The sequence below is a fragment of the Pelodiscus sinensis genome, chromosome 5 (genome assembly GCF_049634645.1).
Source record: "Pelodiscus sinensis isolate JC-2024 chromosome 5, ASM4963464v1, whole genome shotgun sequence".
Taxonomy (NCBI): Eukaryota; Metazoa; Chordata; order Testudines; family Trionychidae; genus Pelodiscus; species Pelodiscus sinensis.
In genome coordinates this window covers 66030196-66050029 of record NC_134715.1, presented here as the reverse complement: position 1 = coordinate 66050029, position 19834 = coordinate 66030196, and the positions used below count along the sequence as shown (strand labels likewise).

General features: G+C 41.5%; 1 protein-coding gene across 9 annotated transcripts in view; it reads left to right on the top strand.

Annotated features, from left to right (window-relative positions):
* The window catches only part of NEK1 (NIMA related kinase 1), a 141222-nt gene that overhangs the window by 35802 nt on the left and 85586 nt on the right, over positions 1–19834 (top strand). For 8 of the 9 annotated variants that reach the window (XM_025185930.2, XM_006111681.4, XM_075931131.1 and 5 more), the window contains 6 exons: positions 8317–8377; positions 11844–12001; positions 14714–14773; positions 15014–15073; positions 15206–15253; positions 15351–15425. In XM_025185930.2, the coding sequence (XP_025041715.2) occupies positions 8317–8377; positions 11844–12001; positions 14714–14773; positions 15014–15073; positions 15206–15253; positions 15351–15425 (462 nt within the window). The remainder of the gene's footprint in view (positions 1–8316; positions 8378–11843; positions 12002–14713; positions 14774–15013; positions 15074–15205; positions 15254–15350; positions 15426–19834) is intronic. The other variant, XM_006111679.4, reaches the window with a different exon arrangement.

Genomic DNA, 19834 nt, shown 5'->3' with positions numbered 1-19834 from the left:
TTTAAGCGCTTTTCCTCATGTGAAGACCCCATACTGGTGTCTGATGGACATGCACAATGTGTCGGATGCCTCGGCAAGGCACATGTTTCTCAAAAATCCCTGGGTTGTGCAAATTTAAAATCGAGAGCTTGACGAGACCGAGACTTCAAACTCATTCTTCTCAAGAAATTGTTGACCAGCTTCCAATCCAGGCCAGCTGCCTGAAAAGCCACAAACACAAAGGACCAAAAAGCCCAAGAAAAAGTCAACGTCTTCTCTGACTCAGGAGGCCTCCGCACTGAAACAGCACTCACCAACATGTTCGGTTCCAAGAGACATGGTAGTACTGTTCCTGAGCACTTACCACACACCAGTCATCTCCAGCTTTGCAATGAAAGCAGGTAGTTCAAAACTCAGCTCCGAGGCTTCAGGCTTCTGCAGCACCATCAGGCACCAAGAACATTTTGCTGTCACCGCAAGCAATCCCAGTGCCAAGTTTGTGTGATGGACGGAGCTGGGTCTGGGCATAGTTAAGGGCGTCTGCTCAGGGCGAATTGCTGAAATTCAGGGCTCTCTATAGCCCCCAGACTGGAGACCTTGGCAAACAGGCCACAAACCAGTCCCACAGAGCACTTCTGCTGCCTGCCTAGACAGCCAGAAGCCTCATAAGCAAAACCCCTCTGACACCCTAGCTCTCTCCATGCCCCAGATGGCCCCATGCCTCATACACAAGTGAGGAGTTTTAGAGCCCAATCTCACCTTCTCCAAACAAGTTCTGTCCGGTTCCAAGAAACCAGCCACACATCCCAGGTCAATTTACCTCCTGGATCTTACCCACAAATCACACTGAGCCAATCCTTTAGAATCTAAAATCTAAAGGTTTATTACTAAGAGAAAGAAAAGCATGAGAGTAAAGTTGTTAAAATATTATACATTACAGGCATCGGATCTCCCAGTTCTCCATGTAGGCTCGCAGCAGAGATGTTAGAACTGATGGTTTAAAAGTCTTTGGTGTACATCCTATGTCAGGATGGGTCCACAGTTCTTCCTGGCTCGTGATTCCCTGCGAAGCTGCATCTGGGGCCAGGAGCAGATCTGAAGACCAAGATGGCATCTTGACCTATTTATCTCTTCTCTTCCCCCCCCCCCCCCCCACCTCCCCTAAGCTTCTTCCAAGCTGGAGAGAGTCACATGGTCTCTGACCAGGCACCTAGATTCCTTCCCAGGTGGGTCTCTGGTACTTAAGAGACCTATTGTCCCTGGAGCCTTGCTAATTAGCATGTCCATAGGCTGAGCCCAATTGCTCAACCGCATACAGAGAAACTTCCATTCTCCATACAGAGTACATATTCATAACTCCACACACAGACATTATACAGATACATGGAATGCATATACAGAATCAGTAGAAAGTAAGCTTTTGTTTGACACCTCACATGGCCCCCTTTGTACACACTTTTGGTGCAAACATTCCCCCATGGACGCAGCAGTGACCTAACTGCTTCCCTTAAACTCCAGTAACCTGACACTTTGTCACTCAGCACCGATACTGGCACCACAATGGCACGGACCAAATCACCTCGCCATCTGGTACTGAGACCATCTGGCACTACAGATAACATCAGTGCAGCCAACCACAGCACCTTCTGTGCCAGCACAGCAATGTATGCAACATAGGGACCTCTTGATTTCTTCCACTTTTCACCTTTCCTCGGTACTGATTGTTCTCCTAGTATTCTAGCACCGTAACCCATTTTGTCACTAGAAAGATTTTCCACCAACTCTGAAGAGGATGTGGATGTGGTTTTCTCTCCAAATAATTTCCCCCTCTCCAACCACTCCATCTACTTTGCCAGAACTCACCCACTACATTTCAGGCATAGAAGCATGCCACCATGGTATTGTAACCCTTGTATGCCACCCCCCATGCCATACCCATGATGGCAATACCGGAGTCCCTGGCAATCTCGACACAGACACCACCACACTCGGCAACACCATTGTGTACTGCAACATTCCCCTCCACTGCAGTCCCCATCTCCCCACCAACAGCAAGCCCTAGAAAGGGACCCCTCTGACCCATCACCTGACACCTTGCTGAACACAAACGAATCCTCGTCACAAGATGAAGCAATCATGCCTCCTCCTCCTCCTCTGACTACAACAGATCATTTTGCATATTTCCAGGACCTTTTAAAATGAATATCTTCAGTGCTCCAAGAGGTCACCAAAAACCAACACAAGTTGACGGACATCTGGCATTCTGTGACATATTCTGAATATCACTACCCATCAATCCAGCAATCACGAGGCTGGGGGGCAAAGATGATTTGGAAAATTTCTGCAACTGCAGCGCCTACTTGTAAGGAAGCTGACAAAAAATATTGTTTCATCCAAGAGCTCTCAGTTGCTTTTTACTCACCCTATATCTAATTCGTTGGTGATAGAAGCTACATGCCAAAAGAACAAGTAGCAACATTTCAGATCCACGCTGTCTGATTGTGACAGCAAAAGGCTTGATTTGTTCAGACACAAAGTATACATGTCCTCAACATCACAATTCCAAATGGCAAACTACACTGCTCTGTTAAGTAAATATGACTACAGGAATTATACCAAACTTAATGACTTTATTTTGGACATTCCGAAGGCAAAGATACAACAGTTCAGGGCTGTAATTACTGAGAGCCATACAATTTCTAGGGCAGCCCCACAGGCCACCATAGATATGGCCGATGCGGCTACACAGTCAACAGCGATTGAAGTAGTAATCAGGAGAGCTTCCTGGTCCAATTCCATTTCTTTCCCTAGGAAAATGTAATCTTCTGTCGAAGATCTCCCATTCGACAGAATCTCTTTGCGGGCAACACTAACAACTTCATCCACTCAATGAAAGATTCCAGAGCAACACCCCGGTGTCTCTGCGTCCATAACCCAGCACCTGGAAGGAGGCAATACAAGTACCAGCCTTACCCTGGGCCACAATATCCACAGTACACCCAACAATACATGAGACAAGACCAGCATCAGCAGAATCATGGCAGAGGCAGAAATAAATGATGACATCTGCCTCCTAATAATTCACAACAGTCACAATAATCTAGCAAGCAAATTTGAACATCATGTCGAGAGTAGAGAAAGTCTCTTGCCTATTCCAATGTCATCCTTGGAATTTTAAGTTTCATCAGTCTACTTCAATTTTTTAACAACTGGCAACGTATAACCTTTGACATATGGGGGCTCCAGATAATTGAACAGTGTTATACTATTCCCTTCATGCCTATACCCCCTTGTTATGCCCTTCCCCATTCCCTGTTTAGGGACCACTCTCACAAAAATCCTTTCCAACAAGAGGTGGAACATTTCCTTCACCTAGGCGTGATTGAAATAGTCCCAATACAATTTTGGAGAAAAGGTGGTTGTTCACATTATTTCTTCACGGAGAAGAAGTCGGGGGAGGATGGATACCCATCTTGGATTTGTGAGCACTGAACAAATTAGTTAAAAAGCAGAAATTCAAGATCGTGACATTTGCTATCTTTATACCAGTGTTGGAACAGGGCAATTGGTTTTCCTCTCTTGACTTGCATATTTTCATATTTCCATCCATCTAGCTCATAGACATTTTCTCTGATTTGTTTTAGGTACACAGCACTACCAATACAAAGTTCTACCATTTGGCCTTTGTACAGTTCTGAAAGTTTCTTCAAAGATTTTCAGTCACCTGCAAAAACAAAGTGTCATGATATGCCATCTATTTCCTTACCTGGACAACAGCCTTGTCAAAGTATGCTCTGAAGACTACTCACGTCACTCGCTATCAATCACCAGGCATTTATTCCAACACTTAGCCTGCAAATAAATGAAACCAAATCAACATTAACCATTACTCAGAAGATTCAATTCATAGGGACCTGTCTCAGTTTTACAAGTGCCATTGCTTTTCTTCCCACAGACTGTTTCAACAAAATAGGGGCCTTGGTAAAAGTGTTGCAATCCATTCCCAGAAGGACAGCACATGACTGCTTCCAGCTCCTGGCCACATGGCAGCGTGCAATTTTGTTTTCAACAATGCTCCCTCCATATGAAATGTCTACAGGGCTGGCTCAGAACAGTTTACAAGCCCAATGTACATCCATTATCCAGATGATTCTTAACTCCATGGCTATACCTTTCCAGGCACCCTCAATATGACTACCGATGCCCTCAGCTGAGTCCTTCCCACCAACCACAAGAGGGAATTCAACCCAGATATCTTGTCATGGATTTTTCATCAGCGGAGTCACTCCACCATAGATCTATTCGCCACACAATCCAACAAAAAGTGTCACCAATTCTGCTCAAGAGTCGACATGAGGAAAGGCTCCGTGGGAGATGCCTTCCTAATCAGCAGGTCATCCCCTCTTCTTTATGCCTTTCGGGTTGTCCACAAGGCAAGGAAGGACAAAGCATGCCTAATTCTCATAGCGCCATTGTGGCTGCAACAACATTGGTTTCCCTTCCTAACTAGGATGGTTATGCATACCACCAATTTCCTAACCAAATCTCCTCTTCCAGGCCAGAATCCAGACCAGTCATCCAAACCTTCACATGCTGCATCTGAAAGCTTGGCTCCTGAATGGTTTTCTGCATAAGAACTAGAGTGTTGACAACAGTCCAAAGAGTTCTGTTGCACAGTAGGGTGCAGAACACCTGTAAGACTCACCTTAAAAAATGGAAGAGATTCTCAGTATGGTGCTTAGACCATCAAGTTGCCCCCTCTACATTTTCATTACTCTTCATACTCAATGACTTCCTGCGCTTGAAACAAGCGAGCATTGGCATGAGTTCCATCAAGGTTCACCTTGCTGCTACAACAACCTTGCACCTCAATATAGATGACTTGTCAATATTTGCACATACCGTTACTAAGAGGTTTTTGAAAGGCCTACAAGCACTTTATCACCCCACCAGTGGACCCTTAGGACTTACATCTCGGTTTGTACACTCTTACTCTATCTCCATTTGACCCAATGGCTGCTTCTCTTTTGCGCTTCTCTATGAATACTTTTCTCATAGCCATTACATTGTCTAGGTGGGTGGGAGAAATTGCAGCTTTGATGGCAGACTCCCTGTATACCACCTTTTTCGAAGAGAATGTTACCTAACGTACCATCTCCAAGACAAGGTCATTCCTCCAACTCAATCAGACTGTACACCTTCTTCCCCAAGCCACATGTGAACTCATTCGAATCTAAGATGCACATGCTTGACTTATGCAGAGTACTTTGCTTTTACTTTCGCTTGACTTATGCAGAGTACTATGCACTAGACTGTTCAGATCCTCTCCAAGATTGTTTCTGTCTATAGGAAACCACAGTAAGAGTCAACCCATTTCTTCTCGGAGGCTCTCGCACTGCATTTCGGGCTGTATCAGGCTTTGTTAGAGGAGGTTCCTTGTAACAACATATGAGCACATTCCACTAGAGTCATAGCTGCTGCATGGTCATCATACCACACTTGTGCAAAACACTGTGTGCTTACACAAGGACCCTTATCCAAGCAAAAATTCAGCAGGTTGTTCCTGTCTACCACATTCATGCCTGATCTTGAAGTCCCTATCTCCTTAAACAGATATAGCTTTGTACTAACCTGATGTGGAGCATGCATGGTGATATCTCCAGAAGAAGTTGGAGTTACTCACCTGTGCAAGTTTTTCAAGATGAGTGTCTCTATGGGTGCTCCACTACCCTCCCTTCTTCCTCTCTACTTTGGAAATCTGGCCTCCGTAAGAGGTTTCATTCTGGGGTAGAGAAGGAACTGGGTGAGGGGACCTGTGCATATGTGATGCCTGCAAACTAAGAGCATACAGCTGCAGACACACACATGCACAACCCCAGGGATGCTGCATTCTGAAAACTCCGATTGAAGGCTCAGCGGCAGTGCACTGACCTGATGTGTAGCACCTCACAGGAACACTCATCTCAAAGAATGTCAGTTACTACACAGAAACAAAATACAGGACTATGTAGCACTTTAAAGACTAACAAGATGGTTTATTAGATGATGAGCTTTCGTGGGCCAGACCGACTTCCTCAGATCAAATAATGGAAGAAAATAGTCACAACCATATATACTAAAGGATACAATTTAAAAAAAATGAACACACATGAAAAGGACAAATCACATTACAGAACAGGAGGAGGATGTAGTGGGGCAGGGAAGGAAGGTGAATGCCAGTGAGTTAATGATATTAGAGGTGGGGAAGGGGAAATGTCTGTGAGTTAATAGTATTAGAGGTGATGATTGGGGAAGCTATCTTTGTAATGTGTAAGATAGCTGGGGTCTTTGTTAAGTCCCGTGCGGAGAGTGTCGAATTTTAGCATGAATGCCAGTTCAGAGGATTCCCTTTCAAGTGCAGATTTGAATGTCTTCTGAAGTAGGATGCAGGTTAGCAGGTCATTGAGACTGTGTCCTTTCTGGTTGAAATGACAAGCAACTGTTTTTTCTTTGTGATCCTGTCTAATGTCTGTTTTGTGGGCATTGATTCTTTGGCGAAGTGTCTGAGACGTTTGTCCAATGTACATAGCAGACGGACACTGATAGAAAAAAATTTGAGGGAACAAGACTCATCACACCATGACCAGAACCAACTACAACACCCCAACCTGAAGTACCTCCTTCTCACGGCATGAAAACTCCATGGTTGAATCAATTTAAGCTGCAGTATTAAGACTTGGGAAGCTGGAAGTCCTCTGGTCACTCAGTATACCTAGCAAAGTGGAAGTGTTTCTCAGTTTGGTCCTTCCAAAAAGGTATTTCCACACGACAGGTCCATGTTCACACTGTGCTCAACTACTTCTTACAGCCAACTCCAAGAGTTTTAAATGTATCATCTATCAGGGTGCACCTGGTGGACATTTCAGCCTTCCACACAGGTATGGGAGACAGATTGATCTTTGGCAACCCCCTGGTGGAGCACTTTTTTTAAAGGGCTTGGACACACTATATCACCAACTCGGACACCTTGGCCCATAGTGGGATCTTAACCTGATCTTTTCCAAACTCAGGGGACTGCTCCTAGTGATCTGCTCCTTATGTGGCTTTTCTAGTGGCCATAATCTCAGCCAGACAGGTCTCAGAGCCATCACCTCCAAACTCCCATATGCAGCCTTGTATAAAGACAAAGTATCACTGCATCCACATCCAGCATTCCTACCTGAGCTGGTAGTCTTACACTTTCACGTGAACCAGGATAACTTTCTGCCAGTTTTCTAAAACCCCACACCAGCAATAAGGAGTGAGCTTTCCACTCCTTGGAAGTCAGATGTGCCTTAGACTTCTACATTTAACTCACAAAGCCATTTTGTAAGTCGCCATGGCTCTTTATTGCTATAGCCAAGAGGCTGAAAGGGCTCCCCATCTCATCCCAGCATATTTTGTCATGGATCACTTCCTACCTCAGGACCTGTTAGTCTGGCTAAGGTTCCAGCTCTAGCACTTGACAGCTCATGCCACCAGAGAACAGGTCACTATTCAAGGCGTATGTAGGACAGCAAACGTGGTCATCCATTCATACCTTTACATTGCACTACATTACCCAACAGCAAAGGATAACAAATTTTGGCAGGGTGATTCTGCAATCAGCACCACCTCCCTCCACTCCATAGAAACTGTTTGAGTGTCACCTACAAGAATGGACATGATCAAGCAGATAAGAAGAAATGGTTACCTACCTCTTGTAACTGTTCTCTGAGATTTGTTGCTCATGACCATTCTAAATCCCATCCTCTTCCCCCTCCGTCGGAATAGTACCACAAGAAGGAAGTGAGCAGGCAGCAGGTCGGCAGGGACTTGTCCACGAAGGCAGCAATCCAAGGGGCTCCACAGCAGACTTGACAGGTACCACTGGGGACAACTTTCCAATAATAATGCATGTGGCATGCACACACGCCTATTGGAATGGACATGAGCAACACCTCTTGAGGAACAAGTTACTAGAGGTATGTAGGTAACAGGGTTTTTTTTTTTTTTTTTTTTTTTAAATACTCTGAGATCTTCTGAAAGTATTTTCAGGAGACATGGTTGCAACTCTCTTAACTTCAGTGGAACATCTCAAATTAATTAACATTAGGTATATGTACAAGTTTCATCGGGGTTAAAGCCAACATTTGTGAATAGTTTAATTATGACTCTTATTTTCATGCTACTTTTTTTTCCTAAGGCTTTATCCCTGTTTTTTTTTTTTCATTTATGTAAGGAGAGTGTAGATATAGACTTCTGAAACACTTTAATCATTAGCAGATGCATGCATAAAAAAATGTAGCTAGTAAAATAACTTTGTTTGTTTATGTTTAGCTTATTGCAGATGAATTCAGTCACAAAGTGTTCCACAAGTTTGGCGCCCATGCTTCACCAGGTAAATATGCACAAGTGCTCTGCAGTTACCTTCAGTTGCAGCAGGATAGATTGTGTTGAGATATGGAATTTCTTTTGATCTAATATCAAAACCAATCTTGAAATAATTAAATATTTTAAAGTAAAGTATGTAGGTGTTACCTAGAAATGATACACATTTAAACTGTAAAGGAGCTTTTAACATTGAAAAGGTACATTTTACTCTTGCCATGTTACTTTCAAAAGTAAGCAGATTGCTAATACATCAGTCAAGGGATTAATTAATATTTCTGTTGCCCAGATTCTCGCCGCACTCATAACAAATTGGTAACACTGTTCACTTGTGAATTGTGAAGGGGGTCCAGTATTGTTCAGGAGAGTCACGCCTTGAGCCCTTTTTAACTCATGACAGCAGAATTTTTACCTCTGATGGCAAAAGAAGTTGCTGGTTCAATTTCTCCCAATTGCTTTTTGTCTTACAACTTCAATTTGTATTGGTTTTCATGCAGTAGTGACTTGACTTCATCTTACAGCTCCTTTCTCACTCTCTTCACATGAGGAATCACTTCAGCATTAAGAGAAACCCTCTAGTTTCTCTGGTACAGCACTATTGCCTAAACAATTTAGGGTATTTCCCCCTTCCCTGGGTCCAGTGGCCCTTTATGGATTAGCAGGGCCTTTTCCCAGTGAACAAGCCTTGACATGGTAATATTGTTAATTTATATTTATCACTCTCAATAAAGCATACAGACTTCTCTCAGTGGCCATTTAGGATTGGATCGTGTGGGCCACCGACTTCTGCCTGGTATGGACATGCATGGTCTCAAAGATGTAGCAGCTTTGATCTTGAGCTATGTTCCAGAGTAAGGACCTGACAAACTTATCTTCTGGCTCTCATTATACAGTTAAAATGAGATTTCTTTCAAGAGTGTCCCTTAGCATGCTCCACTTCAGGTGAATTTGCGTCCCTGCACCTGCAGTCAGAGAATTTCAGCATCGCATAGTGCTGTCCCCAACTTGCACAATTTCTGGAAGTTATGTAGCACTGTGCAACCAACCATCTCTATTTCTTTACTACTGCCCCTGGCTTGAAATGGAGCAACAGCAGTTCATCTGAGTTTACCTTTAATTTAAGAACTAATCTAGATTGGGAGTTATATAATCTAGTATAGATAGTGAATAGTCTTCCCTGTTTATTTTTTCTTGTAACTTTGTTTAAAAAATGATTATATCCGTTAGCATAGTGTAAATAACCAGTTCTGAGAGGTGTGCCCAGCTCCTTGGTTTTAAGCACTGCTTCACTTCCTGGTTGTTAGTCCTGGTCTCTGACGGATACTTGCAGTGTTTCTGTCTCAGCAGTGCACACGTACCACAAGTGCTCTCATGGCCATAATCTAAAGACCTGAGCCAGGAAAGTGAAGTATTTTCAGTTAAAACTCTTTTTAATGGAGAAGTCTCTGCACCCAGCATCCAATGCAGGATCATGGACGTTTCTTGGGCACTGGTCTCCAGGAGTACATGCTGACAGGCATTCTCCACTACCATCTATAGGAAAGTGCACTACTCCAGAAAGGTAGTGAAGAAATAAGTGATGATCTCCCCTTCCTGGGAATCTGCCAAAAAGAGACAATCCAAAAGCTATTGGACACCACTGGTGCCAGCTCCATGGAGTCCAACTAACTAAGAGGTGGTGGGACCCTCTCGTACTACAGGTGTAATGTGCAAGTCAACGACCCTACATGGGCAGGCTGAGAGAGAAGCAGCAACGGACAACTTAACCACAGGAGCTGCTCAAATATAAGACACCAAGTAGTTTAGCAGCACTGCACTGTGGCACCAGCTTCTGCTTCCATGGTGCTTAGTGCACAGTCATTGGCACTGGAACTGAGGTAATGGCATTGATAGTACCAATAACACCCTCAGTACTAATGTTTTTTTGCATTGTAGGAATTTCTCTGACACACTTGTTAGTATTTTCAGTACTGGTATCTCTCTTCCTGGACAGTGGTGATATTTCATCATGCTCAGTACTGCACCAGTTTACATCATCATATAGACTAGCTCCTCCTTCCTCCAATGATGAGGATGATGGTGATGAAGGGGAAATGTATTCTTTGTCACTCCTCTCCTGTCCAGCCAACCACCAGAATGGGATCAGAAGAACAACCTCAATGCTATCTCAGACTCCAAACTCATGGGTGGTAAAGATATCCCTGGATATCTGACTCCTCATAAGGGGCCCTATTGGGACCAATGGACTGTGTATTGTCACCACACCATAAGATCCTCAGTGTGCAGAGGGAGGTGGTATTTCCCTCTAAGCAGCACGTCAGCATAGCTTCACAGGTGGTTAATCAGCCCCGCCCAGTCAGAGGCTCAGGGTTTCAAACATTTACAAGAGCTGTCTAAGAGGATTGTAGACTCTCCAGAGATGCTACTGGAAGTAGTTTTGGCATGATAGCATAAGCTGTTGGATGTTGTCCAGGCATCAACTTGATCATTCTTGCTCTCCTGATAAACAGGGTACTCATGGACCTGATCAAGACCATATGGCAGAATCCAGCAACTTCTAAATGATCTGATACAAATCTTACATCCTTTCCAAGAGAGTGGAATTTTTGTTTCCATATCCTGTACCAAACTCTCTGGTGATAGAGGTCAGGAATAAGTGGAGCAGACAACATCATTCCAGATCCACTTCCTGCCATAATGACTAGAAAATATTAGATCTTCCTGGGCATTAGGCCTATTCATAAATGACCTCACTGTTGACAATCACAAATTGTTAGGTGTTAATGGCCAAATCCTATCCTCCTACCGTCTATTATTCTGCTCCACAGCAAACTAAAGCCCCAGGCGTGGTGCCTAAAACTGTGAGCTGCTGCGAGCCTCTGAGGCAACCAAATCCACCAGGAAGCGCAGGAGCCACTAAGTTTTCATAGGAGCTTTGTCACATCATGTAACATCTCTTTTCGGACATTTCAACCAAAACATTTTGACTGATGGCAAAATAGTCCATTTTCTAAAATATATTCTAGTATTAATACTGCATGAAAACCCAACTTCTGTAGAGCAGTTTAAGTGATAACCCTATGGGCTTCATACAGTTGCATCTACTTATTCAAATAACTTAAATTACACTGAGTGCGGGGAAGACTTGTGAAGACAATACTGAACCACCTTTATGTCTTAATTCAGAAGTGTTGAGTAGATGAAATGTCTCTTTCTCTGCTTCTGCAGAGAGAGATGATTTTCACTATTTTTTGGAGAAGTATCTCAGCTGGAAAAGATGCCATTTGATTAGTTGTCTAGTGAAGGCTTGGAGTGAAGTTGTGTCCCTTTATCAAATGAATACTCTGAATCTGAATCTTTTGTCTTGATAACAGGTAAGGTAACTTGAAACAGAAAAATGTTACAATATCCAAATTAGTCTGACAATATCCAAATTATGAGACCAGTAATTCAGTTTTCTGTCCTTTCTCATTTAGTAAAAAGACCAGCTCAAGGACAAATCTGTGCTTCAGCTGTGCCAGCTCAGAAAATTACTAAACCTGCTGCAAAATATGGAGTGCCTTTAATGATCAAGAAATCTGGTGATGCATCTAAAAAAAATCATGAAAAGAAGCCATTAGCTAAATGTAGACAGGTGAGGCCACAAGAATGGTAATAAAGAAGGTACATATTCTACAAGCTTATTTTAATTAACTAATTTGATTTATTTTACTTAAACTTTTTAAAAATACTATTCCACTAGTATCCAAATCTTGTTGTTTTTCATTACATCTTTTTGACACACATCTACACAGGAAATTGCTGCATTTAGGTAAAACAAATACATGTTTTGTTTTATTTCTTATTTTATAAACCGATATTGCTGAATTTGGGAGACTATCAGTTGTTTGGTTTGGAATGCTACTTACGTTGCCTGTAGCTTCAATGGACTTCAGTGACCTCACTCTGTTGCAATCGTAGGAATACTATAATTTACAAGTGAGGTTTGAATAGACTTTAGAACTCATTTTAATAGTCACTATTGAGAATATTCTTGGTGCTTCCATTTCTTAATCTGTAAAAGAGGATAATGACACTGAACTTTTCCATGGCCCTTTGAGATTTGCTGTTAGAAAAGCACTGTGCAAGTGCTTAGTATTATTACTTATTAGATATTTTTCTTGTTGATCCATTTTGATGAGATCTTTCTTATTGATTAGCAAGTTAACTTGTTTTATATTCAGCCCCTTCAGACGTAAACATACAGGCTGCGTCTAGATTGGCATGATTTTCTAGAAATGCTTTTAACGGAAAAGTTTTCCGTTAAAAGCATTTTCAGAACAGAGCGTCTAGATTGGCACAGACGCTTTTCTGCAAAAGCAGTTTTTACGGAAAAGCATCCGTGCCAATCTAGACGCGCTTTTCCGCAAAAAAGACCTGATCGCCATTTTTGCGATCGGGGCTTTTTTGCGGAAAATAAATCTGAGCTGTCTACACTGGCCCTTTTGCGCAAAAGCTTTGCGCAAAAGGGACTTTTGCCTGAACGGGAGCAGAATAGTATTTCCGCAAGAAGCACTGATTTCTTACAGTAGGAAGTCAGTGCTTTTGCAGACATTCAAGCGGCCAGTGTAGACAGCTGGCAAGTTTTTCTGGAAAAGCTGCTAATTTTCTGGAAAAACTGGCCAGTCTAGACACAGCCACAGTGCACATCTAATAGGTAGATGGCACATCTAAGCAATTTTTTTGTATGAATGCACAATACATACCCAATAAAGAAATGGACTCTTCAGAGAATGCAGAAATTGAGCTAGAAGGAGTAGGAAGATGCCTCTAAATGAGTAGATCCTTTTTTAAAGCACCTGCATTTGTATGGAGGGGTGTAACAAAACGATGGCAAAACAAGAGTAGAAAGTTTATTAGGCTGTCCTTTCAACTGATTATTCTTTGAAACACACAATCTTTTAAAGTGGATTATCATGGGACCCTAGTGGACAAAATCAAATTTTGCGTGTTGAAATTTTAATGGATTTGTGATCTTAATAAAGGATTTTAAAAGAAGAGGGAGAATAGAAATATGTTGAGAGGAATACTGTCAATAGTGTGGGGAATGAGATCAGAAGAATACACCTACATTTGGCAAGGCCATCCTGTTGAATGTTCACGCTGCCCTTAAATGGGGACATGGATAACTGCTATTACATAACTTTACACCGAGACTAATTCTATTCAAGTTTCAGTTGAAAATAAAACGTTAAGCAAAAAAACTACACTGTGTACACAAGTGAACAAATTCAAAGCAATGTCTCCTGCAATAAGTCTAACTGCCACGATCCTGTTTCTTTCAGTGATTGACTGTGTCCTTGAACAAGGCAACAGGCAAAATATATGTTTTAAATATCTGCCTGCCTGAACAGGGGGAGCCACGGGGAGAAGATGATATAAAAAATCATGGCCCTTTAAAACAAACAGAGCACTTAATGTCTCTAATTACAATAGAACCTCAGTTACAAACACCTTATGAATGGAGGTTATTTGTAACTCTGAAATGTTTGCAACTGAATAAAATGTTATGTTCATTCAAATTTTTATAATTGAACATGGATTTCTTCATAGTAAAGTTTCTTAGCTGTATGAAGAAAGTGCAGCTTTTAACCATCTTCAATTAACTATTTTGGTGTTTGATGCATTTTTCTTAACTTGAAAAAATCTTTCCTAAAACTTTTTAATAGTTTACATTTCATTTAGTTTACATTTAATACAATATTGCATTGTATTTGCTTTTGCTTTTTTTCCTCTGCTGTTGCCTGATTGCATACTTCTGGATCCAAAACAGGTTTATGGTTGTCCAGTCAGTTTGTAACTCTGGTGTTCATCTACTGAACCTGCATATCAGTTAGCTTTGTTGTTATATGAGAATTAAGTTTTAATTATTGTTTGAACAAACACTGGAGTTGGAAGCTTTGAAGCCAACTAGTTTTCCCAACCAACACGTTGATCGATATCTTCAGGGACCTTCAGCTTGTTAATGAGGAGAGCATAGAGAATCAATGGGCACTGACATTGCCAGAGAAGGGAAATTAATAGGAAAACCTAAAAGGAGCTTTGAAAATTCTGCGCTCCTTTGCTTTGACTAGGTAGAACTCCTTGTCAAGAGCCAAATGTAGAATTACAATATCTCTCGCCACAGATCTTAGTAGCATCTGCTTTTTCAGGAATGCTCTGAATAATAGATGAAGGTGCATTATATAATATACTGGATTTTTAAATTATTGCACACTCATATCTTGTCTTGATATTCCTATTATTTTGGGATCTAGAAAGTACCATGCACTGACCTAACTAATTTCTAGTTTTACCTTTTATCTAGGCCCATCCAATTCCAATGAAGAAAATGAATCCAGGGGAGGAAAGGAGGAAAATGTTTGAGGTATAAAGACACCTGTCTGCCTGTTTTCAAGCTACATCAAAAACAACACCAGAACAAAAATATTTTTAAAATGGAAAATATAACCTTCAAACCTTTCCTCCTTATTTCTTTCCTTCAAACACTCTGTAACATCTTCATTTTTACTTTCCTGGGCCTGCTCCTGGAGTACTAACCTTCTTGACCTAAGTTTGCTGAAAATAGTGTTCACAAACAAATTTTTAATATATACTTATTTTTCAGGAAGCTGCAAAAAAGAGAAGATTTGAATTACTTGAGAAGGAAAAACAACAGAGAGACCAGGTAGCCAAATATTTTGGGTTTTTTTTTCCTGTTTTAAGTGATGTTTTAAGTAATAAAAATGTGGCCTTGCATAGTAAGTCAAAAATTGCTTTAGAATACATAGTGTAATATTACAACTGTTCAAATTTTCAGATGAGTTTACTGAAGGCTGAGCACATGAGAAGACTAGAGAAGGAAAGGGTAAAATACTTTTGATTTTTCTTTTCAAGTGTGTAATTGAATTTTTTAATAGAAAATTGAATTATTGAATTCTTACTTTCCTTTTTGTCTTCTCCAGATGGAACGGATAAACAGAGCCAGGGAACAAGGCTGGAGAAATGTGCTTAATACAGGTGGAAGTGGTGAAGTTAAGGTTGGCAGCAGATGCTGAAATACAGCCATTTTGTTCTTTTGATTTATCTTCCATGGCATTTTCTTTTCTGCAGAGCAGATAGATGCCTAGCTACATGTTGAGTTGCTTCAAGTACTAAACTATGGACAGTCTCAGAGATACTGAATAATGGCCCCTTTCATTCCGCAAGCTTCTTGGAGTTTGAGTACACTTTTCTGATTTCAGACGTGTTCTATCAAACTTTTGTGTCTTCTTTCATTCTGCCAATATTTTCAGCCCTCACATACCTACTTTTTCTTCCTTCTCCTTTTTCTATACTAACTTGTACGTGGAGCAACCTTCTCTTCATTCAAATATCTCTTTAAAATTTCCTGTCTAGGTATTTTTGTTTTCTAGCAGCATAGTATGTGAACTCCTGCCCTCTGAGAGATTTATATTTTTCCTTTCTTCCTTTTGAGGCTCTAGAAGAATAATTTGGCTAATTTATCAGTAGCAAGAGTTCATGTTCTTAACTTGCAGATAGAAAGTTAAGGTTGAAGAGTGAAGTTTTGCATTAGTTCTGAAAGAGGTGAGGTCTGTTCTGTTAATTGAGATGGAATTTAGGGGCTAAAGATGATAGATAAATGTCTAGTAATCTTCCGATAATCCAGCACCTTTGGGACCCGGGGGTGCCGGATAATTGGCTATGCTGGAGTACTGGAAGGGGGCTATGAGAGGTCTGGGGAGGAGAGGGGGGTCGGCAAGGAACGGTGCAGCGTGGGTAGCACTCCAGCTGCTCTGGCCCCAGCTTCCCTAAGTCTGCTGGTGGTCAGTTTCAGCAGCGGGGGACTTGGGGAAGCCGGTGGCAGAGCAGCTGGGGTGCTGCCTGGTTGGTCCCGCAGAGCCGCCCCTCACCTAAGCGGCGCTGTGGAACGAGTCCAGCAGCATCTCAGCTGCTCTGCCCCCAGCTTCCCCGAGTATCCTGCTGGTCAGTTTCAGCAGCGCTGGACTTGGGGAAGCCTGGGGCAGAGCAGCTCCAATTGTCCGGCTGGCCAGAGCACTTCCAGGTTCTAGCTGGTGCCGGACTATCGGGAGTGCCGGACCACTGGATGCCAAACAACTGGAGTTTTACTGTAGTTTAATAAAAACAGTGTTTGGGATTTGGTATTCAGGGGCTATAGATTGTATTATGGCAAATACAGTATTAAATACTTGAGTTTTTATTGAAGATGTAGCAGAGAAACAATTAGTAAAACAATTGAAATGTCACATATTTAATAAGGCTTTTTTGGTACTGGAGTTTTAGAAGAGAGGTTTGGGGTTCCCCACCCTCCTCCCTCTGTTTTTTAGGTGGCATTAAAGATGACAATAACTGTTTTGGGATGTAAAAGAGAAAAAGTTGGCTGAGATGAGCTGGAGCTGCTATTGTAGCTACTATTAAAATCTTAAAAAAAAAAAAACCAACCCTAGACCTTTGGAGATGGTTAAGATCTGGTAACGGGCCATCCTGTTTGGATTTGTGGGGTGGGGGAGGGCCATCAAGCAAATTAATTGTGCAATTAATCACAATACTAAACAATAGAATACCATTTAGTTAAGTATTTTTGGATATTTTCTACATGTCCAAATATATTGATTTAATTACAATACAAAATATCAGTGCTCATTTTATATTTGTTTTGATTATATAAAAAAGGATATGAAAGTATAAACGTATAAATAGTTAAACATTAAGCCTGGGCTATATGGGTTACATGCATGCTCCCATCCTGTTCCTGGGCAGCCGGTGCATGCTAAGGATGTTAAGAGGATGGTAATTAACTAATTGTGTAGTCAATACAATTTTTATCGACTGCATGATTAGTTGATAAGAGAAGGTGCTCTGTCCCAACTTGTTCCGGTCCAGAGCTGTGGCTCTGCAGTTTAAGTATAGCACAAGCTTGGAGTGCAAGCAGCCCAGCTCCTTTTGCATTAAACTGCAGAGCCCCAGTGGAGGTAGATCCCGAACTGGCATGAGCCGGGATAGAGCCAGGACCGCTGTGGCTCTGCATTTTAAATGCCAGGCTCATGCTAGGTCCTGCAGCCCTTGTTTGTGGCCAGCCCCAGCCACCGGGGACAGAGGCTGCTGCCGGAATAGCCACTACTCCTTCCCTCCTCTCGCTGCTCCTGTGGGGGCAGGCAGTGCTGGTTGGAACCAGCTTTTAAGCTGTCTCTCCCCAGCACTGGCTTCTGTTTCTCCCCCTCCCCCTGCTGCCTCTTAAACCGAGGCAGTGGAGGGTGCGGGGGGAGAAGGGGAGGAGTAATTGAATCAACTACCTGATAAGCTTATCTTATCTTATCTTATCAGGTAGTCGACTACTCCTAACATCCCCATGCTGCATGAGCAGGTAATAGTCGAATTGCTGAGAGTTTTAGCGGTTACGCATTTACCCAATTACCTGCATTTTAACCTCCTTAAAAGGCATTAATGAAAACTTATATAACTAAACAAATGAAGGTTTGTATTTTCTTCTAGTTACAGTTAGAGTTATTAGATAGCGGGTAATAGAATGGTCAACTAGATGCATGAATTCTTAGTGGTCAGTCAACAATTCTTAGCCGTGAGTCAACTAGTTCCGGAGGTGGGGTCAGTAGCCAGTGCACTCCAACTCCACTACTGGGGAGCACCCTGTCAGCCCGCACTGCTGCCTCTGTATCCATGCAGAGCCGGTTCTAGAGAAAACCAGCTTTTAAGCTGGATCACCCCAGCACAGCTCCTGTTCCACTGCCTTTGATACAGAAGCTGCGAGGATGGGGGAATGTGAGTAGTTGACTAGATGAACTGGTAAACCAAGGTTTATTGGTTAAACTTCTAGTAGACTACTCATTGACATCAGACTTCACTTCTACATATGAGACACATGAATGGATCAGAGTCATCAGGGTTTGTGTGTTCTCTTTGTTATAGAATAAAAGTGTGAGGAAACTGCATAGACACATCTGCATACAACATGACTGTTTACTTACTGAATACTAACATGCAAGGGCTAGTATCTGTATACCTGTTGCTATTCTGATTGCTGGTCTCTTGCCAAACCTAATAAATTGTTAGCACTGGCTTACAAATTATTTAAAGAAATACTGCAGTTTTCCATTACAATACATATTCCTCAACAATTAAATGTAAAGGGACATAAAGTTACAAATCTAGTATTCTTAAAAGTACTGTTTACATATACAACATGTTACAAATTAAGTCCAAGAGGTGGTTTGCAACTTCTGAGTAGATAATATATCATGGACATTATATCAGTGTCTGGACTATCATGTAGGTGAATCAGAAATATCTTGCTTTGTAGTGGTCAAGTCACTGATACATCATGAGTTATTTGCATTGTAGGCTTGGTACTCGCAGTAGGCATCATTGGTGTCAGACATCCTGAAAGCTGGTTGACATGTTTGGCACTGACCTCCAATAAAACAGAGGACCAGAGTGATCACTCTGGATTTCCATGAATTATCTTAGTCATCTCTCAATAAGACATTTTTCCACATTAAAACTGTTAATCTGTATGCGCACATTTGGCTTTTGATCATTGTTACTTAAGAATATTGTTCTGTAGATAAGTTTGTGCCCAAATGAAGCCTTGAATGGCATTCTTCAAACAATGTTGGCATCTCATTTCTACTGTCATGCACTTCCTTTCTAGAAGCCAAGAGAAGATTTGAAATCTTCTGTTGTAAACTGCTTTTATTCAGAGCTATAACACGTATCACTTGCTTGAGTATTTGGATAAATCTTTCTGCAAATCCATTTGTGGTAGTAACTGTAATATAATGGGGGGTTTTTTTTAAGCGACTTAAATTTGTGTGAATTGAGTTGCATTGTCAATTTCTAACTGTTCAGGAACTCTTGCCCTTGAGAACAATAATTACATTGTCATGTGTACACTGAACTAGATTAATTAATATCAGATACTTCAAGCCATTTAAAATTGGCATCTGCAGTCAAAAACATACATTCCATAAGTTCTCCAGCATAGTATAATTCGGTTCACTGTTGTGGACTATTTGGTCGCACCCACTAAAGATGCAAAGGGGGCATATTTACACATATGCTGACAACTTTGTGACACCAATTTTCAGTTTTGCCAAATCCACTTTTTATATTGGTGTGTGGCAACTGCAAAACCTGACAAGAGTTTTCTTTTCTACAATTCTCAAATAGCCCTAATGTAATTTTTTGCATAAGGGTGATCTGAACTTACTATAAGAAACTCTTGTGCCTCACATTAAGTGATCTTGACATACAAGTAAATGTTCTTTTCAAGCAAAGAAATCTGTAAACAGAAGTATGTTTGCATTAGATATGTTAAAATCAGTTATATAGGTAACTGTGTAACTGCTGAAAATGTCAGTGGTGACACATTGGGCTCTGCAACATAAAGCTTAAATAAGCTTTATGCTGTAGA